Source organism: Pipistrellus hanaki (genome assembly GCF_964339955.1).
Source record: "Pipistrellus hanaki genome assembly, chromosome: 11".
Lineage (NCBI taxonomy): Eukaryota > Metazoa > Chordata > Mammalia > Chiroptera > Vespertilionidae > Pipistrellus > Pipistrellus hanaki.
In genome coordinates this window covers 13,246,723-13,269,271 of record NC_140513.1, presented here as the reverse complement: position 1 = coordinate 13,269,271, position 22,549 = coordinate 13,246,723, and the positions used below count along the sequence as shown (strand labels likewise).

General features: G+C 39.3%; 1 protein-coding gene across 4 annotated transcripts; it reads left to right on the top strand.

Moving 5' to 3' along the window:
* Positions 1-19,137, top strand: FBXW2 (F-box and WD repeat domain containing 2). Of its 4 annotated transcripts, none has more exons than XM_084899182.1 (8): positions 1-75; positions 182-290; positions 4,883-5,300; positions 9,706-9,900; positions 11,806-11,939; positions 13,042-13,128; positions 13,908-14,077; positions 18,449-19,137. In XM_084899182.1, exons 3-8 carry the CDS (start codon positions 5,198-5,200, stop codon positions 18,735-18,737), a joined length of 978 nt encoding a protein of 325 aa, XP_084755308.1. In that variant the 5' UTR covers positions 1-75; positions 182-290; positions 4,883-5,197; the 3' UTR covers positions 18,738-19,137. The 4 variants fall into 4 exon arrangements, with proteins under 4 accessions (XP_084755308.1, XP_084755306.1, XP_084755307.1 ...); XM_084899180.1 differs by having other exon boundaries at positions 4,791-5,300; XM_084899181.1 differs by having other exon boundaries at positions 182-555.
* Positions 19,138-22,549: the final 3,412 nt, after the last annotated feature.

Here is a 22,549-nt window from a genome sequence, read left to right as displayed (position 1 = left end):
CGGAGATGACGCAAGCAGCACCGGAAGCCGCTCCCCGGTTGGATAGCGGACGGAGAGCGGCGGCCGCGGGTCCAGGTCTGTTCTCTGTACGAGGCGGGGCCGGTCGGGGAGGCGGTTCGCAGCCGCCCGAGCTTCTGCTGACCCGCCGCGCCCCCGGCCGTTGTTGTTTTTCTCCCTGCAGGCGCCATGGCTGTGGAGCGGACCCGGCCGCTGCGAGGCTCTGGCGGCCGGAGCGCGCCTGGTCGGTGTGGGCCCCGCGCGAGGTCCCGGGCCCTGGGGCGCTCGCTCAGGTCAGTGCCGCGCGGAACACGCTCCCGGAGCCGGGGACCTGGGAGCCACGGACGGGTGGAAGGGCTCTGGAGTTGATGTTAGACTTGGGAACATGGAGCCTCGGAGTTACTGCCTCAGTTTCCTTGGCTGCGAAATGCGTTGGCAGTGACGCTCCAGGGCTGCCCTGAGGTTGAAAGATGAAGTGTGGAAAGGTGGTGTATGAAGTACAAGCGCTGTACTAACGTGAGGGACTGCGCCTTAGGTGTGGGTATGCCATGGAAACAGGTGTGTATGTGGGGTGCTGCTTGAAATAAAGTGACAGTATTGATGCTAATGACAGTGGTTACTGGCATTTCTTGTAGGCTTACCAGTGTGTCAGGTACGGTGCTAAACGTTTCACATACATTATCCTGTAATATACAAACATCCCTGTAGGCAGCGTTGTTCATGGTTACAAGTGGCTACAACTTAATTTTACAAGTGAGGAAACTGGGCTTTTGCAACAGGTGACGTGATTTGCCCAGGGTCACCCGACAACAAGTGGAGTGGCAGAGCCCTTATTTTTTATTCTATTTGTATTATTTCAAAGCTTTTAAATGGATAATATGTTCACGTAGTTTTCAACTTAAAAAAAAGGGGGGGGGGCCTTACTCTTAATTCCTCAGCTCTTCAGTTCCCTCTGGAGACAACCAGTGTTACCAGCTTCTTGAATATTGAAAAGATATGGGAAAGCCTCTGTGCTTTTTAACTGCTGACTATGCTTGGTAAGAGGAAGGTGAAGCCTCCTCCCCCGCAAAACAAAGGTCTTGCTTTTGCTCTTGACTAGGCCAGGTGCTGGTGGAGGAGAGGAACATGCATTCATGTTTTACCCAGAATGCCATCTCTCTATATAAGACCTAGAGGTAGAGATTTTTTTTTTGTTTTGGGAGGGTGTAGGCAGGGCAAGATGTTGAGCCCGCTGCTTTCTGTGGGACCCTAGGAAAGTCACTCCACTTCTTGGGCCATAAATGTCCTCAGTCATTAGTTAAGGGCAGTAGTACTGATACCTTACACAAGGTTGTGAAAGCCAAATGAAGTAATGTCTCCCATTTAGGAGTCTTTTCATCACACCACCCATTTCAGAGCTTTGTGATTGAGGGCAGGAGGGCAAGTTTGATGTGTAGTCTTAAACGGAGGGAAAAGTGCCAGGTAGCATGAGTGTGGGTAGAGTGGAGAGAAAAATACACCTGGTGGGAAACTAGCCCCAAGTTGATAACTGCTCTGAATTATTAAAATTAAATTCCCAGTAAGATATATTTTCTTCCATATATCTTAAGCCATTTTAAGAGAAACTTTGTGAGTTCAAAGGGATGTTAGTGCTCACATCCCTTTCAGTCTCAGGGTCACTAAAAACTTTCCTGCTAGGTGTTTATAACAGAAGTGCCATTCGGGTTACTCTAGACCAGGGGTCTTCAAACTACGGCCCGCGGGCCACATGCAGCCCCCAGGGGAGTCTGATCCTGCCCGCCAGGTTTTTTGGGCAGTGAGCGCAGCCAAGGTGTTACAGTAGGGATTAGTAGTTCATATAGTCCAGCCCTCCAGCTCTCTGAGGGACCGTGATCTGGCCCCCACTTTAAAAAGTTTGAAGACCCCTGCTAGACTGAGCTCTGTGCTAAGCATGTCCCTGCCCTATTTCTGATTTTCACAACTCTCCGTGTGAGTGATAGCTGAATCAGTAAACATTTTGACCGACTTTAAAGCATTTTCATTCTGCCTTTGTATCCAGTTGTCTTTGTTCCCGGGAGTGGAAAGCTCACTACTCTGGAGGCAGCTGTTCCATTATTAAAAAGCGCTGGTGATTTAAAAGCTCCGCCTCACGCTGAATTGAAATCCCACTTCCTGAAGTTTTTCCTTTTGGGACCTTAATGCTGCCAGTACATAGTGCATACTCCTAGAAGCTTTCTTCTAAACATGGTCAGTTTAGCCTGTGGCCTTAAGAAAATTCCCTCCAAAGTTGGTTAATTTTTTTAGAAAAGTAAAAACTGGTGTTTTAGTTTTTTTCATGATGCAGAAATGTTTAATAAATAGAATGCCAATTCAATATACAGCTATAAGGATACCAAACTAAACTGTTCTTGTTGTCTCTGGAAAAGCTCTAGAAGAAATCAGAATGGTGTTTTTTAATCATGCATTCTGCTGAGTTAATGGGATTGCTTTATTAAAATAAAGATTCTTTTTATTTTTTATGACAGTCAGAGATGAAGAACTAAAAAACAGCCACCCATAAGAGGTTCAGTAGCTTAAAGGGCACTCTCTAATTGTAAGGATTTGGGGAAAAATTTCTTAGGAGTTAGGAGAATACGTAATTCTTAGAAATGGCTGTTTGTTTGTTTTTTAAATAATGGTGCTCACTGAAAATCTTGTTCCTGTCTTCTGTGGTGTCATGGGCACATGGCATGCTGTAGGATGTCTCTTAAGTAAGAATAATGGGAACCTGACCATGTTTTCTTGGGTATTATAAATTTGTCTTGTGGCCATTTAAATAACAATTCCGTTTTCATAAATGGAAGCATTTTTGTAATGAATTTGTGGAAAATTTTTTGGGTGTAGGTGTTAGAGGAAACTATCGATATTCCCTTTTTCACTAAAAAATTATTCTGGCAGATGTTTTGATGTATGTTTTTAATTGGCCAATATTAAGTTATTAGCTGTTGTGACATTGTATAAATGTTCATCTAAAAGGGTTGTTTTTGTCTTGCTGTGAATGCCTTTTTTTAAAGTAAAAATTTTTTTTGAAGTGTTATAGATTGATTGTTAGGATTGAGAGGCTTGTTATCTTGTTTTAAATTGATAAAACTTTTGGTGAACTGATTATTTTTTGGCAGCCAATCAAGTCCTTAAATTAATAAATCCTACCTAGCCCAAACCCTGAGACTTCAAGAGCATTATTTTAAAGTCTATTCACTGTTCTAAAAAACAAAACTAGATTATATAATTGGTTGCTTCTATTTTTTTTGCCTAATAACATTCTTGCCAAACTTGATATTGGGGAAATTAATAAAAATGATTCTTACTCACCTTGCATTAACAAAGTTAAAGATGAGATCTAGCTTTTTGTATAGACATATATAGGAAGGAATTTATTTTCCTCTTCCATATTAATTTGGACACTTTAAAAATTAGTCTGATAATCTGGTGGAAAATTGATCAGATTAGAAGGAATTTTTTTTCTCTTTTTTAATCATGGAAATGTTAAACATGTAAAAATAAAGAGAATAATAAATCTTCATCACCCAGCACTATCAACATTTGGCCAATCTTGGGGAAAATGGTTTTTACTGATTTGCTTTATTTTTGTTCTTTATCCGTTAGTTTAATCCCCATTGTTAGAAGTGATTTGACACTTTGACATGCTGTATTGCTGGATACTGCAAATTTTTTTTGTTCCAGTTAGCCCTGGAGCAATTTGTCATTGTCCTAAGGGGGTAGGTGGTATAATCACAAAGGCACAGCGCCCCCAGATCGCATTACAAGGTTGTGATGCTCCTGGTTGTAGCTGACTTCAGAGAGAGACAGCTTGATCTGGTTGGAAAATTACTGATCTTGAGAGCACTGGCTTCCAGTCTGTTCTGCTGCTGTTTTAGCTCTGTTGACTATAGGCAAATCACTTATCTCCTCTGATCTGTAACTTCCTTGTCTGCAAAGTGGAGATGATGATACCTGGTTTTTGGTGTTTTGTAAGCATCAAAAATACTAATTTGTTCAGACTTCTAAGATACACACAACTCTGGGGCACATGGTTAAGAGTTGTCACCAACTCACATGAGGCTTATAAAAAATAGACTGCGTAAGGCCAGATAAGGCTTTTGGTAACTCATGTTCTAACAGGCAGTGCCATAAAGGAAGTGGCAGAACCAGAATACCTGAGCTACCTAGCTTATTAAATCTGCTTATTTTTTCTTCCCCAAACATTTATGCCTGTACATCTATTACAAAAGCCAGCAATGAGTTCTGTGGTTTTGGTAACAGGTCAAAGTGTATCTAGCATGATAACTAATGTGTCAGGTTACTGCTCCAGACTTGCTTTCTGGTTGTCACACCATGGTGCTTATTTTTGTGATTTTTAATGTCTAAATAGAATATATTAAGGGAATCATGTTGTGATGATTTTGATGAAGGAGGGGCATATTATATAAAATACATTGTTTTCATAATGAATGAATGCTTTGTAAATCTTTGTGAAAATGCATGTAGCATGTGCTAGACTTCAAAAGGAGCAAGTCACACACATCAACATAAGTTTCATTGACTTATGTTTTGGAGATCATGATTTGTTAAAGAATGTTATCTCAAATGTATTTTCTTTTGTGTGCATGGAAAAATGTTGATACAGTGTATTAACTGTTAAGTTGTAATGTTGTAACTAAGCATAAAGTTGTAATGCCAAAATTTTTATACTAATTTTTAATACTTCATTTGTTAGTAGTCTTGCTTGAACGGTCTTTTGAGCAGAACTAATACAATATTTTGATGTGCCACAGGTAAATTTTTCCATAACCTTATGGAGAGAAAGGACTTTGAGACATGGCTTGATAACATTTCTGTTACATTTCTTTCTCTGACGGACTTGCAGAAAAATGAAACTCTGGATCACCTGATTAGTCTGAGTGGGGCAGTCCAGCTCAGGCACCTCTCTAATAACCTGGAGACTCTCCTCAAGCGGGACTTCCTCAAACTCCTGCCCTTGGAGCTCAGTTTTTATTTGTTAAAATGGCTCGATCCTCAGACTTTACTCACATGCTGCCTCGTCTCTAAACAGTGGAATAAGGTGATAAGTGCCTGTACAGAGGTGTGGCAGATTGCGTGTAGAAATTTGGGCTGGCAGATAGATGATTCTGTTCAGGACGCTTTGCACTGGAAGAAGGTTTATTTGAAGGCTATTTTAAGAATGAAGCAACTGGAGGACCATGAAGCCTTTGAAACCTCATCATTAATTGGACACAGTGCCAGAGTGTATGCACTTTATTACAAAGATGGACTTCTGTGTACAGGTAAGGAACCCTGGAACTGCTCTTTTTTTCCTTCCCAATAGTGATTTTGGGGGAAAACCATTGAAGTTGAGTTTAGTCCAAGCAAGTAGTTAGATCGTCTTGGAAGAATTACAACCTCTCTGTTTTTTGTTTCCTTCTTTGTCCTAGTTGAGAAGGGAGATCTTTCTTGTTTTAAATTCCTGTGGTGCTAAGAAGAATTAGAAGTTAAGAGTTTGGGCATGGGAACAAATACAGTGGATATTTTAACTAGGCAATTAAGTAATTTCATGTAACAAATATCATTAAAATTTAAGATTATGTATATCTTCCAATTATAATGGGTATGTGTTTCTACATACGATTATAATCACTGCCCACATTTTAAGCAGTATATTTTGATAGGTGTAAATAATTCTTAGTGTTTCAAATGACTCTCAGCAATTCTTATCAATGACCCCAATACCTATTCGCTTTTTTTGTGTATAACATATAGGAATACTTTGTGTTCTTTCTTCATCCAAGATAATTTCTAGTAAATATTTGAGTATTACCTAAATTATTAAACTATTTTTCATAATGTATACTGTTCTTTTGTGTAAATATATTAACATTATGTAGCCATTTCCATTGAGTGCATAGTAAATGTCTTGTTTGCATATTTTCCCCTTGAATTATTTATTTGGGGCAGAAGTCTTAAGGTAGAATCATCAGATCCAGAAATATGAATGATTTTATAGCTCCTCTTAGTATCCTTTCCAGATAGGTTGAATTGATGCCATGCCTACAGCAGTCTTAAATAACCTGCTTCTCCCTCAGAGTTCTATCAGATTGAATTTTAAAATTTATTTTAAAATGTTTACATATATATATATATATACATACATATATATATATATATATATATATATATATATATATATATGAATGAAGTGGAGAAAGCGAGAGAAACATCAGTGTGAGAGAGACACATCCATTGATTGCCTCTCACATGCACCCCCACCAGGGCTGAAGATGGAATCCAGGTACATGCCCTTGACTGGGAATCAAGAGGCTCTAACTATTCAACCGTACTGGTCAATTTTAATATATTTTTTTTATTAAAATATATTGAGTTTTTAGAGAGAGGGATAGAGAGTTAGAAACATTGATGAGAGAGAAACATTGATCAGCTGCCTCTTGTACAACCCCTACCGGGGATGTGCCCGCAACTAAGGTACATGCCCTTGACCGGAACTGAACCTGGGATCTTCCAGTCCGCAGGCCAATGCTCTATCTGCTGAGCAAACCGGTCTTGGCCAATTTTAATATTTTTAATATAGTTAAGAGATATATTATTTCTCATGATTGTTTTAAATTTTTATTTCTAACTCATTGAGGATACACATTTTGTTATATTACCCAAAGTAGTTTGTTTTATAAAATAAACATTAAATGTAAGGCACTTCCTGGTTTTGTTTGTCATACTGAAGTTACGCCATGCTTACCCTATTTTCCTATAAGCATGATTATTGGAACATCATTTGTTCTTTTATTCTTTAATGTATTTTCTTATGTGGTGATGGCTTTTCCATGTCCTTTTTGCCTCATAATCAATGGCAGGTATTTAAAAAAATTTTTAAAGCTTGAGATGCAGTGTTAACTCACTTGTACTTAGGTAAAGACTGGCAGTTGACTCATTTTCAGAACCACTTCTAGCTTTAAAAAAATCTCATCAAACTTTACTTTTGTGTGTGTGTGTTAATCCTCACTGAGGATATTTTTTCCATTGATTGTTAGAGAGAATGGAAGGGAGAGGGAGAATCAGAGAGAGAAAAACATTGATTGATTGCTTCCTGCACATGCCCCACCAGCACTGGGGATCGAGCCTGCAACCAAAATAAATAATTCAATTGTATTACCCTTGATTGCAACTGAACTTGCGACCCTTCAGTCCATGGGCTCTCACTACTGAGCAACCAGCCAGGGCTCAAACTTTACTTTTGAAGTACAATGAAAACTTCACTTACTTGAAGCAGAAGTAAATGGGACACACTCACTGAATTATTTAACTACCCAGAAAGTTAATATTTATAAAAACTGGGCCTAATCTTGCATTTTGCAGTTATTCTGTAGGTGGGTCTCTGTGTTCTGTTATTTATTTATTTTTTACTATATTTTATTGATTTTTTATAGAGAGGAAGGGAGAGGGAGAGAGAATTAGAAACATCCATCAGGTGCCTCCTGCACACCCGCTACTGGGGATGTGCCCGCAACCAGGGTACATGCCCTTGACCGGAATCGAACCTGGGACCCCTCAATCTGCAGGCTGATGCTCTATCCACTGAGCCAAACCAGCTAGGGCTGTTATTTTTATTCTGATTAAATTAATCAGGTTTGCATACTGAAAATCATGCTGTGTCAAAAATAATTCAAAGCATTCATTTAATTTTTTCTAATGTAGCATCATTGAAGGTAAAACCCTATACCAGCAAAAAGATATGACTCGCTGAAGGCTGCACTGTCCAATAACACTTAATGGCTAGCCACTAGCACTTAACAGCTTTTGAGGACTAAGATATGGCTAGTTCATACTGAGATGTGAAATACTCATTTTTGGATTTCAAAGACAGGATATAACACATTTTATTTATCTTTTAATATATTTTTTATTGATTTCAGAGAGGGAGAGAGAAAAACATCAATGATGAGAGAGAATCATTGATTGGCTGCCTCCTGCATCCCCCCTACTGGGGATCAAGCCCGCAACCAGGGCATGTACCCTTGACCGGAATCCAAGCCCCTGGAACTTTCAGTCTGCAGGCCGATGCTCTATCCAGTGAACCAAACGGCTAGGGCTAGCATTTTCTTAATAATTTTTATATTGATTATATGTTGAAATGATAATTTAATGTTAAATTATATTAAATTTTTGTGTTTCTACTTTTTCAATAAAAAATCAAAATTTAAAAATCCATGGCTTGCATTATATTTCTATTGAATAGCACTATTCCAGAATATTGGTTCTCAACATACTGCTCATACATTAGAATCACTTGGCAAGCTTTTAAGATTATTGGACTCCTCAGATATTTTAATTTTAGAATTTCTGAAGGTAGAGCCCTGCATATGTGCTTTGATATAGCTCCTCAGATAATTCTGATGTCTTATATCCCCACCGAGAACACCAACCAAATATAGAGAGAAAACAGTCCCTAAACAGTAAAGTTTCCATTTCAGTGTATTCTCATAGGGTTTGCCTAGGTTAAAATTAATTCTTTACTTCTTTCATAGTAATTTTTCCATTGTCTGAAACAGTGGCTCTTGACCGAACATTAAAGGTAGAATTGTGGCTGGTGTTAATTTAGTCATTTGGGGTTTTTGGCAATGTGTTACTTGGTGCTTCTCTAGACTACTGTGTCCTTGTCATAGTGATGGTATTTGTGTCCTCAAAATTTCCCTCGATTTTTTTTTTTAAATTTTTATTTCAGAGAGAAAGGGTGAGGGAGAGAGAGCTAGGAACATCAATGATGAGAGATAATCATTGACTGGCTGCCTCCTGCACACCCCCTACTGGGGATCAAGCCTGCAACCCAGACATGTGCCCTTAACTGGAATCGAACCCAGGACCTTCAGTCCACAGGCTGCTGCTCTATCCACCTAGCCAAACCAGCTAGGGCCCTTTGATTCTTATTACTACTTTTCTATTCTAAAGGTAAAATGTGAAATATTAGTAATTAGGATTTTAAATATAATTAAAGCAAAATTCTGAATTGTCACTGTGATCAGTTTAATATTGTCATCAGAGGCAGAAATGAAACTACGTTTTCTACAGAATCTTAAGAGGCTTTATAAGCTCATTATTGGGTTGTTGTGGATGCCTGGTAATAATTTATTCTTGGTTATCTTAGAGGTTCCTTTACACATTTCAAGATGGCCCAAGAAATTAGCAGTTAAACTTCTCAGAAGTTAACCTATGATCTGAGATTCCTGTTTGACTTAGAGTAGAACATGTTCTAGCAACAGCTCTAATAGCATTCTTTATTTGTTCAGGGTTGTTGGGTAATGGACAAACAAGCAAGTGTACACACGCAGTCATAGGTAATGCCTATGACTTCAAACTCAAATCAGAGCTCAGGATGGTGAGATATTTTATGATATTTTATAAGTGGAAGTACCAAGGAATGCTTTAGTCTAACACTTCTCTATAATCTGGACAGTTACGGGGAAAGGACTAAACCAAAAGCTTGTATTCAGCCCCCATGTTGTTAACACCATTTTGGTGACTCTGAATAAGTCCCGTTACACTCCATGCTTTGGTTTTCTCTGCTATAAAGTGGGAATGCTAAAGGAAGTGACCTCAGAGATTCTTGTTTAAGAATACTTTGGTTTGGAAATTGCTTTTCCTTCTTCATTGTTTTCTTTTAATCACTCTGTTTTTCTCTTGAAGGGTCAGATGACTTGTCTGCAAAACTGTGGGATGTGAGCACAGGGCAGTGCGTGTATGGCATACAGACTCATACTTGTGCAGCAGTGAAGTTTGATGAGCAGAAACTTGTGACAGGCTCCTTTGACAACACTGTGGCCTGCTGGGAATGGAGTTCCGGAGCCAGGACCCAGCACTTTCGGGGGCACACAGGGGCTGGTGGGTTGCCCTTTTCCAAGGGTTTACATAGTTATTTTACTCTCATTCCGTAAAGCCAGGAGCAAGAATGTGGTAACTTTTTTGTTTTGTTTTTTTAATTTAACTTGCACTCTCCCCTCTCCTTTCTCAGTCATGACAATCTCTTTATTCAAGTCATTATTATTTGGTATCTTTCCATGTCCCATTTTAAAACTCTATCTATATACACTTATGCTGTGAGGGGACAGTTTTTCTCTCCTATTTCATTTATATCCTGTTGAACAGTCAGTCCCCTTTGCCTTTATCAGGTTCCTTACCTCCAAATTGAGTAAGTCCTACACTTACTGGTATATATTCAGTCTACTTTATTTGTAGAAATAGAGCTAAAATCTTTTGGAGTGATAGTCATTCCAAATTTCTATGATCTGTTGAATTGGACCTTGGTTGACAATTAATAACAAGCCACAACCTAGAGATAAGGTGAAAGAAACAGAATATTTCCTAATAATTTTACAGCAGCCTTAATTTGTAGAAGCTGGATTTGATGATAGCCTAGAGACCTGAGCTGCTTCCTCTGTGCATTGTATTTTGGAATTTTGTCCAGGAATCATATTGAGCTGTTTTCCAACCTCTTGTACAGCAACTCCCTTCCTCCATGTGCACACTGCATTCATCCCTGGAAGTCACATAATGCTCTTAAGCATCACATTTTATGAGTGGCCTTCCTGGACTCCCTGACAAGTCGAGTCTGCTGTAGGTTTCCCTATAATCTGTATTTTTGTCATAACACTCACCATACAAGTAAGTATGATAATCTTGATTTCCTCACCAGGTCGTAAGCTCCAAAAAGACAAGGATACTACCTGTCTCCTTCACCCTAAGGTCCCCAAGTTCCTTGCACCATACCTGGTATTCAGTAATTCTTTAAAACCTAGCTGTTTTATTGCTAAAAGCAAAATTTTTCCCATTTTTGTTTGTCATTCCATACATTTTCCCCCTACTCTCTGCTACCACTTGTTTATTGTAGAAATTAGTATTTGAAGATACTGTGGCTTTTCCTAACTCCATGCCTTTGCTGTTCCCTCTACCTGCAATGTTCTCTTTCTTTTCTTAATAAACTCTACTCATCCTCAGCGCCCATCTTCAATATTGCCTCTTCCCTGACGTCCTCCCTGATACCCCTCGGCAGAGTTAGTCCTTGGTATTTCCTTAGCAAGAGGTAACTTTCCCTTCCCCTACATCCTCCACTGCTTATTTAGATTGAGGTCCTTAAACAAAATACCAATGTCTTTATCTTTGGGTCTCTAATATACCTTTAGAGTTTGGTAGACATTGAAAAACAAATATTTGAGCACTTGCCATATACTCAGGCACTGCTTTAGGTGCTGGAGGTATAGCTGTGAAGAAATGCAGACAGTTTTGAGAGAATGTCTTAGTCTGACCTTTGAGATCCTTGTTTGTGTTTTGTTTTCTCATTACAATGGCTTTTCTTGAGTATAGATATTGGTTTGCAGCTTATATACTTGATGTTTTGTCTAACTGCAATAAATAGTGTAAATATGACTAGGGCCACCTAGTTCTATTTTCCCTGCATAAATTAGATAAGTTTTCTGTAGTGTCAGGCAGACATTCTGGAGAAGAATTGCATCATCTCCAACACTGGTTTTGCCTCTCACTTGGAAGCTAACACAGGCATAAAAGGTGATTAGTTCAGTGACTTTTCCATTCTTAGAATAGTAAACAATAACAAGAATTTTGAAATGGATATAATTTTTTCATAAAATTTCTAGTTGAGTGGTACCATTCTTATTGTACCACTGGTTGAGAAATTATAAAATTGGTCAACTAGGGAGAATAAACACTATTAAACTCTATTATAAAAGACTCAGACAAGCATGTTTTAACTTTGTATCTGTTATATATTAGTATTTAGTGTCGACTACAATGATGAACTCGATATCTTGGTGAGTGGCTCTGCAGACTTCACTGTGAAAGTATGGGCTTTATCTGCTGGGACATGCCTGAACACACTCACTGGGCACACGGAATGGGTTACCAAGGTAGGAAGACTTGCAAAAGAAATCTCCTTAACCTCAGGTTTTGTGGGGGTGGAAGACGGGAGATGGTGCATGCTGCCTTAGAAGTGGTGGGTAAGCCATAAGATGGATAAATGCAACCACCAAGCATGATGATGTACAACAGTTAAAGACCCTGTAAATATGAATGACTTATGGACATGGAAAGATGCCTACAGTATAATAGGTGTGTACAGGGAGCAAATAAAACAGGTCACATACAAAAAACTATGTAGAATATGATACCATTTTCTTAATGTGTTTATGCACCAAAATGTAGAAGACTATTATTTCTTGTGGAATTGTGGGTGCTTTTTTTCCTTTTAGGATAATTGTATTTCTTTTTTTAATCAGAAAAGCCACTTTCATTTTGAAAAAGAAAATAATTGCAAGAAGTAGAATAAATAAACATGTATAGGATCTTTAGAAGAGTATTGTGATGTTTTCTAGTTTTCAATAAAAGATTGCTGTAAAGATGGACTGCAGTATTTTTTTTTCTTTCAAATTTTTCCTTTATAATGCACATGCTTATGAAAACAGATGATTTGTATTTATTTCTATGTCTGTGGGCTTTTGTCTGTTCCTCCCATTTTCTATAAAGCAGTGGTCAGCAAACTGTGGCTGTTTGGCCCCTTGAGTGTGGCTCTTCCACAAAATACCACATATGGGTGTGCACATACAGTGTGATTGAAACTTTGGCCCATGCACAGAAGTTGGTTTTCGGCTCTCAAAAGAAATTTCAATCGTCGTACTGTTGATATTTGGCTCTGTTGACTAATGAGTTTGCTGACCACTGCTATAAAGTAACATTTTACAGTTTTTAAAACCAGTCCTAATTTTTGCTTTCAGACTAAAGCCACGATTAAATGCTGCCAACATTAGACATTTTAGATTCTGCTGATAATTTAGAGACTCTGGTTGTAATAAAACCCTTGGTTGAGGTTTACTTGGTCATAGAGTTTTAGCTCAGCTACTTTAGCATACAATATCATTTCAAGCTCTTTTTCATATTTAAATTTTTTTTAAAAAGCAATGTAGCAATAGCATTAAAAAGATCTTTCTGTAATGTGGATATTTATATTTCTAGGTAGTTTTGCAGAAGTGCAAAGTTAAGTCTCTCTTGCACAGCCCTGGAGACTACATCCTCTTAAGTGCAGACAAATATGAGATCAAGGTAAGTTTTTTTCTATTGTCATCAAAGAAGGACTAGCCAGTATAAGAATATTAAAATTAAAATTAAATTTTAAATTACGTAGACAGAAATGTCTTAGTCTAAGACAGGGGGATTATTAATTATCTCTATGTTATGGGCAGTTTAAAACCCTGATTTTTATTTGTTTTACATGTGTGTGTGTGTTTTGTTTTTTATTTAGAGAGGGAGAGAGAGAACACAGTGTGAGAGAGAAACATCCACCCACTGCCTCCTGGAGATCGAGCCCAACCTGGGCATATGCCCTGACTGGGAATCGAACTGGCAACCTTTTAGTACATGGAACAGTGCTCAACCAACTGACCCACACAGGCCAGGGCTAACTAATTTTTAAATGAAGAAAAGAAAGTCCACAGAAAATAATCTTTAACATATTCTGGTTTTTATGACATGTATCTTCTATCCTCCTTAATTTTTAGGTCTGAACTATGAAAACATAAACATTTATTTGTATACTAAAAAAAATTGAAAAAAGTTAGTAATCTTAGTGCAACTTTAAATTGTTCCATGTGGTAGACATTATTATCCTCATTGTGGGAACTGAGGTTCAGAGAGATTAAGTATTTAATCCAAGGCAGCACAGCACATACATACAGAATCAGAGTTTGAACTCAACTGTAAAATCTGTTTTTCTAGTTTACTTCACTTTATATCTGACTACAGCAGGCAAAAGCCACATTAAGGGGACCGGCTTTTCTATGGTGATGCATCTGTCATCTCTCCTGATTTTCTTTTATCCGTAGATTTGGCCAATTGGGAGAGAAATCAACTGCAAGTGCTTGAAGACGCTGTCTGTCTCTGAAGATAGAAGTATCTGCCTGCAGCCAAGACTTCATTTTGATGGCAAATACATCGTCTGTAGTTCAGCACTGGGCCTCTACCAATGGGACTTTGCCAGTTATGATATTCTCAGGTAATGTTTCCTTGGACCTTTACCTTTGACAGTTCTTTGCGGTTTCTTTATTTTTTTGTTGCAGTTTAATATTAAAGAAAAGACTAAATATTGGGTAAACCAGTCACTTGCTTTGGGGAAATCTTTACATAGTTATAAACAGGGTTATATGCTGAAAATCTCAGACATAAAAAAAATGTTTTAGAGACATAATTAGAAAGGTTTATATTCTAGAACCTAGTTTCTAATTCTTCCCCTTACTGTGAGTTACTGCCTCTTTCAGAATTAACAAGCTTTTCTGGAAAATGAGGGTCTTGGATGGAAAGATCTTTTACAACTCCTCCAGCTCTAATATTTTAATTTCTGCTTCCTAATTATTTGAAATTTTTTAATTAAAGGATTGAGTGGCCTTCTGTTGACTAGTAGAAACACAGGTATTTAGAGAAAAACAGACTTGCAGAGAAATAAATAAGAAAAGGTCCATGGACAAACAATTTCGTGAGACCACTCTTGGAGATTGGTAGTGTCTGTTAGCATTTGGAGTTTAATGGAAGCCAGCACCATATGGTGATTAAGAGAACTCACTTTGGTGATAAACAAACCTTGATTTAAGATCTAGTGCCATCGCTTATGAGCTGTGTCATATTATGTAAGTGTAAGTTTCTTAATCTCTCTGCCTTAGTTTCTTACCTGTAAAATAAAGAGTAAACGAAATGCCTATAATGATGACCTAGCACAAGACCTGGTAGGTATTCGATACTAATAGCTCTGAGAAGTCCTACATAAAGAAACCTGTTTGAATTTGTTTAACCTACTTTAACATTTATAGTACTAAAGCTCCTCTCCCTCCCCCCCCCCCCACCTTTTTTTTTTTTTTTTTGAGGAACACTTATTAACAGCACACAAGAGTTAGTGTTCCACAGCATGGTTCAGGAAATGCTGGCTTGGGGAAGTAGAGAAAATTGAACATTCTCTTCATTGTTTTTATGCATGACTGTTTGAGGTCAGCTCATATAGGATCTGAGCCTATTAGCCAACAGGACTTTGATGGGCCCTGTCTCTCTGCTCATAAAGGTTGTAACAATCCCATTTATGTCTCCCTGAAGGCACACCTACATTTCTAATCAATTAGGTTGTCAAGCTGTCTATGCTTTGAGGAATAAAAGAACGGATCCTGGAAAACTAGTCCAAGCTCTTCATCTTGTAGATGTGGAAACTGAAGAGGAGAGAGTATAGGGACCTTGCCCATTATCCCACAGCACACCCTAGTTCAGCATCCATCATTTATCCATCCATCCATCCATCCATCCATCCATCCATTTATCCACAGCTGGGTCATATAGCAAGCATGTGCTTAAAATACTACAAGCCACAGAGAAGGAACTTTTGAAAGAACTTGATACTCTACAAAGAAAAAAATCTAAGCAGTTATCATGGGGAAATCAGATCATTTGCAGTTTAATTTTGTTTATGTTTTGAATTAAAATTGGGGAGGAAATGATGCAAAGATAAGGTAAAAATAGAGGTATCACCATCTTTTAAATGCTTAGAGTCTCTAAAGGTTTTAATTTTATCCTTTCTCGTGTATTCTTACTCTGAATATACAGTAAAGAGTCCTGAGTCCTGGTGAAAGTTCTTCTAGGTTTTGGTATTTGGAGCCACTAGTTTTAAATAGTAAATCTACAAGATTGTTTACTGCTAGGAAGTGATAGGTTCAGATTTTCTTTGAAGGTGGCTATTTTTTCTCTTGCTTCCCCTTCCCCTCAAACACAAATAAATCAACCTCTTTTGAAATCTTAGTACAAATCCTGTGGCCTCAGTTGCCAAGACCAGGTAGGGCTACTTACTCTTAGAAGCAAACTGAAAACAGGAAAGCACAAAGGGCAGCAAATTGTTCAATTCATCTAAAATGCAGTCACTTGAACTGGGACTGCACCACAAGGATGTCTTTTTATAATTCTCAAGTCATTAAAAAGTGCTACTGTGAGCCAGTCAAAACCTCTATTCTGCCCTAACTGGTTTGGCTCAGTGGATAGAGCTTCAGCCTGCAGACTCAAGAGTCCCAGGTTTAATTCCCGTCAGGGTCATGTACCTTGGTTAAAGGCACATCCCCAGTAGGGGGTGCAGGAAGCAGCTGATTGATGTATCTCTCTCAAGTGTTTCTAGCTCTCTATCCCTCTCCCTTCCTCTTTCTAAAAATCAATAAAATATTAAACACACACACACACACACACACACACACACACAAAAAAAAAAACCCACTTCTATTTTATTCTCTAGCATATTGTGCTTCAGTCTTTGGAGTCACCTTATCTCACTTTACCAGGCTAAAGTTCTATCCCCTAGTTTTCTAAGTTGCTGATTATTTCCTGCTTTGCATTGATGTGGGACTAATAGATTTTCTTGCTGTTTTTCCCAGTTTCTTTCGGATCTCTTTTGTAGGAATTTTTATTTGTTTGTGTTCATTGCACCTTTGCTCTGTTTATTAGCAGATATTTATTGAGTACCTCTCTGTGTTAGGCATTGTGATGTACCCTGGGAACTAGCAGAAATACTTACCAAACTGGAAATTACTAGCCAGCAGAATGGAAGACTGACATTAAAGAGCTAATAACAGGTAGATGTTTTGATGGTTATGATAAGAGCAACATAGTATTAGGTACTTGGAGATCTCACCTAGTTTGAGGAATGAGGAAAGCTTCCTTGAGGAAGAAGTTTGGGCTGAGCTCTAAGGATGAGTATTTGCATTGACTCAGTGCCAGGGACACAGTGAGGAGCATTGTAGGCTGAGAGACCAGTCTGGTTAGAGCCTTGACACTGAAGGAGCCTGCCCCGTGCACTTAAGGAACTGTAAGAACGCCAATGTGGCTGAAGATGGGAGTTCAGTAGAGAGCCATAGAAGGGTTTAAAATTTAGATGAGATGCTAATAGAATTAGATTTTAGTGTGAGCTTAACTAATTGAAAGGGGCCAAGAATAGATATAGGGAGACCAATTGAAAACACTTGGCAGTTGTGCAGTTGAAAGGTGATGTCTTAGCTCAGAATTGTGGCAATTCTGATAGTTAAAATCAGTAGATTTCCATGTTTGAATTTACGATTTCAGTAAGGAAAAGAGGTGAATGCTTGCCATGTTTCCTAGCTTGAGCAACTGGGTGAATGAGCAACCACGGATATAAAGAAGAGAAACAGGTTTGGTTAATAATAAGTTCAGTCCAGGACAGGTTGAGTGTGAGAAACAGGCCTTCTTCACTACTAAATCCCCTCCCTAATACCAAACTGAAGTCTGCTTCTGTGTAATTCTCTTCCCTTGGGCCCTAGTTCTCTCTTCTAGAGCTTGCAATGTCTTACCTCTCACACATCCTTTACTCCTTTAAGGTGATGATCATGTATACTTTCTCTGTCCCTGCCAATTCTCTTCCTCCCCCTCTTAGCCGATCTCCTTCAGCCGTTTCTAGCTTTTCCTGGTTAGCAGGTCCTGCCGTCTGGTTGACTCTTGGACATAACACTAGATGGTAGCATCCCTGTTAACCCGGCCCTTCATGGGGCCCAAACTTACTGCCCAGGGCAGAATTTGTAGATTCCTCTTGTAGCTCTTTTCCTTGGGCCTCTAAAGATAACGTCAACTTTTCTTGTTCATCTTATACCTCACTAAAGGTATAGACAACAGAGACTTAAGGTTTTTTCTCTGCTACCCTTTTCCTAGATCTTTCCAATTTTATACTTTTGTCATTGATGTTTTGGGAACTGTGAACCTGAGAATGTTAAGGTTATCCTTCCAACTCCCCATATTCTCTAGCAAATTCTTATGAATATATTATGTTTCTGGATTACTTGGGAAACTTAATATTTTTAGTCCCTACCCTTTTAAAGAAAAACCTATGTGTTTGCTACCTGCTGAGAGTAGCCTCTAGGCTAGTGTTCAAGGATTTGATGAATAAATCTTTTCACCTAGTGGTAAGAGTTGACTCTTACATTTGAGTTCTCTCTGGTACTTGATTAGTTGTGAATCCTTAGACAGAGTATATTTATCCTGGCTGGACTTTAGTCTTTACGTATTAGAAATGAAAATGTCACATGAGAATACAAGAGATCCTTTCCATCTTGGATGGGCATTTGTGCTTTTACAACTGTTTATCAAATACCGCCTTTCTCCTTACATGCCTGTGTTATATTATTATGAATTCTTACCCACTTCCCCGCTCCCCTCGTTTTAAAATAGGCTGAACTTTTTGTCCTTGTATTTTCCTTTTTATCAAAAACTTTCATTTAACTCTCTAAACTTGCTTGAATTGTATATTGCTTTTAAATGTCTCCAGAAAAGATTACAGTAGCATAAACAAAAGCAAAGTTAGTTACCTTCTGGTTTATGTTACTTATTCTCATCCTTGTAGAGTTATCAAGACTCCCGAGATAGCAAACTTGGCCTTGCTTGGTTTTGGAGATGTCTTTGCCCTGCTGTTTGACAACCGCTACCTATATATCATGGACTTGCGGACAGAGAGCCTGATTAGCCGCTGGCCCCTGCCAGAGTACAGGAAGTCAAAGAGAGGCTCAAGCTTCCTGGCAGGCGAAGCTTCCTGGCTGAATGGACTGGATGGGCACAATGACACGGGCTTGGTCTTTGCCACCAGCATGCCTGATCACAGTATTCACCTGGTGTTGTGGAAGGAGCACGGCTGATGCCATGAGCCACCACCGCTGACTGACTTTGGGTGCCGGGGCTGCAGGGTTTGAGTGCAACCTCTATGGCAGCCGACTGCATGAACCAAAGTTCTCACCTAACGGTATCATCACGCAGTGCACAATCATTTATCTGTTTGCCAGGGGGCCAGAGCTCTGGGTGGGGGAGGGCTCGTTTTACTGACATACATCACAGCATGCTAATGAGATACACCATTGACTTCATTTGTATTTAGTTATGTTGGTCAGAATAAGAGTATGCATTTTGGGTTCATCTTTCTTGAATATTGGTTTTAAGTAAAGAAATTTAAATGGTTCATTAATATGCTAATTGGTTGCCTATAAAAACACATTCAGTCTATTATTAAAGCTTTTTATCATTGCCTTTTTTTCTTTTGAAGTTGAAGCAACGGTGCTATGATGTTTTACAACAACTTTCTCACATGGAGCTTAGCTTTTATAACAGTGTTATAAAGACCACCAAGTCCTGTGACATTCAAAACTCTCTACCAAATACCAGCTCTAAAGAAAATCTGTCTTCCAGTACAAATCCAAGTCTATAAATTGATTGTAATGTAGTCTAATCTCTGGTTCTTGGCAGAGTCAACGTTAGCCACAGCTGAGCTGTGAGGGAGTTCTGTCATTTCTGTTTATATCTGGAGCAAGCTGATTCTCAGTCTCCCAGGTAACTGCACAGAGGTGACATGGTGGAGTGGAAGATTGAAGACTGGCTCTCTTACCTAGGCATATCACTCCCCTGGCCCCTGTCTCCCTGTCTGTATAGCTAGTGGTTAAGCTCAGTGATTTGTAACATTATTTCTGGTTCTGCATCTGCTGAATTGTGCAGAAGTTGACATTTGTTTTGTCTGATTCCTGATTCATTTGTTTCTTTGGGGTTGGAGATAATATATAAATGAAATCACTGATACAAAGTTGTCATCTATAAGGAAATAAAATGTATGAAAAGGATGGCTAAAAGGAGAATGTAGAAAATACACATATTCCACTTAGAAGATGTGAATAATTGGTGGAAGAAATGCTTATAGGAGTTGTGGTTCTGTAGAAAGGCAATGTGCTACATTAGAAAGGCCCCTGGCCCTGACTGCTATCTTCCCCTTTGGCCTCTAACTTGATGTGTGGCTTCACGCAGATTAACTCTGTCCCTGGGCCCTCTTTTTTTTTTTTTTTTTTTTAAATCAGACAATGAAGGAATTGCCCTAGATTAGGGTTCACAAACTCACATAAAACATAAATGAGTGATGCATGCTGGGTAGGATTGTGCTGAGCCATGGAAAGCTTACTGAATAGGGCAGTTACTCAGCTCAAGTGTTAGGCATAAATGAACTCAATGTTAGCAGGTCTGATCTTTCAGGAGGAAGTAGAAATCCAGAATTTTATTGGAAAGTCCCTGATTTTAAAAAATGTTTTCAACTAATTGAAGATAATTTAAAATACAGTGTGCTAAACAAATCGTATATATGGGCTGTCAGTTGGTGTCCTCCAACTCTCATTGCTGTAAAGTTAAAGAATACTGTGCTTCAGCAGTAGAAATGTTTTATCATAATTGTCTGACCACTCAACTGTCCCATTGTGTTACAGAGGAGTGAGGGGCTCATGTTTCATTCACAGACAGGAAAGTAGTTTAGAGACAACACAAGAACTAGCACCTCAGTGTGTGCTTCTGCCTGGGAACATGAATTACTCATTCTTCTTGCTGACTATAATATAAAGCATATCTTAGGTGGGGCAAAGGGGTTCCCAGCAGAGCTGAGAATGAGGCAGACTTTATAGTGGAAGAAGGAGGGGGACAGCTCTCCCAGAATCTGCATTAGCAAGAGCCTGACATTGGACCTCTGACTGCTGTCGAGTTTAGAGAATTGAAGGTCAGTTTCAAGGACAGGTTTAGTTACTACCCATGTTGACACTAAAGGAATTCGGTAAAAGAACAATATCTTCATCCACCTCATACTGAGTTCTGTGTGTGAGCTCTGCTTGGTCCTCTAAAGAAGTGGAATTGCAGCTGCAGTCTGTTTTGCAGGAGCCTCAGGAGCCTGGGCAGTGAGGATAAACGACTTTTCCCCTCTAGTGCGGCTAAACAGATTACTGATTTCATGGCCATTCCTACTCCCACCTCATTTTGAGAGATATTCAGTAGCTTCAAAGAGCAAGTAATTCATATCATGGTCATTTGTGGGGAATTGTTTTTGAAAATGACAAACCTGAAACTTGTATGGTGTTCTCCTTCCAAGTTCAGTGTGAATAGCGAAGTTCTCAAGGTGGTGCTTAGTGGGGCCGATTTTGACAGCAGTCCTTGGGGTAAGGGTTGGAGTCCTAACCGAGTCCCCCTCACAGCTTCCTTCATTGCACCAGGGCATTTTACTTGATTGCTTTAGAGATGCTAGATTTAGTCATATTATTGCCAGCTTTTATAAAAAACGGGATAGTAACTAACTCATCCTTTAAAAAGATTGGACAATGGGGAGTCGGTAAAAGAAGTGGTCCAGGGATAAAAAGCTGTGGTTGCTTAGCTTTCTTTCACTGAGTTAGGGGGCTGCCTTCCACACACGGTGACGTCTGCTTCCTTAGCTTGGAGGCAAGGGATTGCCTTTGCTGCATCTGTGAAATTCTCATTTCTGAAAAATTCCAAAGTCATGAGCAGATGGACTCCATCTTTATTCGCATTGGATATCTTGAGTGACCGTGAGTTTGGGGGAAGAGAAGGGCTTCTCTCGGGTTCATACAGGCCCATAACAACCGGGCTCCAGGGTGCAGGGGTCCGGGACAGCTGAGTGAGCATGAAGTTTGTAGCCAACTTTGTTCCCATTACAAAGGAAGCTAGTTTCCTCCGGCCTGGCCCTATTATTTGAAGCCCTCATTGTTGTCAAAACTGGTTCTAACTTCCTTCAGAAAGGGGGCTCCACTTTGAAGAAGTTCAAAGGAAGGTTCATATGTTTGGATAGCTTCTCCTGAGTGGAAGGTGGAGACTGTTGCTATTCAGTTTTAAGGTTTGCACTTAATTTTTCATAGTTTAAAAATGATTCTGGCCATTGAAAATGCTTAGTGTAAAGTGTAATTGAGGATTGTGTGATTACAGTAGTATTTGCTCTCAGGAGAATGACCACTGCATTTATAAAATATCTGTATTTATAAAATATCTTAGGGAGAAAAGAAATACATGTGGAAACAGTATTATTTTAGACATGAAGAAATTGTTTCTGTTAGATTCGACTTTTTTGCCCAAGCAAAAGAAGCTAAGGATAGTGGAGTTTGGCTTTACTTGCTTTGGCCAAATCCATACAGCTAGCTCATTGAAGCTGTGATTGCGTGCTCTGGCTTCTTGGGACCCTCGGGTTATGTCTTCCCACCATCACTTCTAGCTTTCTGTGCCTCCTTCCCTGGGCCTCTTGCAGGCCTAGGTGATTGAATCACCTGCCTTTCTCTGCAGGAAAATGTGCAGAATCAGATCACTGCTCCAGGATGCAGCCTGGGGTAGGGCACTCTGTCACCCTTGTCTTTAGGGACACGGAGCTGTCAGGATAGGGGAGAAGTCCTTTATGTCTGTCCTCCTACTAAGCCTTTGTATCTGGTTATGCTGGTGGTTGACAGGATATGGAAGACAGCCGAGACACTGTTGAGAATTACTCAATCCCCAGATGGAGTGTCTGATAAAAGGAACAGAAATGTCCACTAGTGGTTTTTGGCAGGGTCTCTGACCAAAGGTTCCCTGTGAATTTTTTCAGGATCAGTCCTTATGTGGGTGGGTGACTGAATAGTCTTGGGCCACTTCCATCAGCCAAATCAAGCTGAATGAT

Bases quoted from the DNA above. Each gene is read 5' to 3' on its own strand.
- FBXW2 (XM_084899179.1), top strand. The intron at 5,301-9,705 runs GTAAGGAACCCT...TTTCTCTTGAAG, and splicing joins AGATGGACTTCTGTGTACAG to GGTCAGATGACTTGTCTGCA. The intron at 9,901-11,805 runs GTGGGTTGCCCT...GTTATATATTAG, and splicing joins TCGGGGGCACACAGGGGCTG to TATTTAGTGTCGACTACAAT.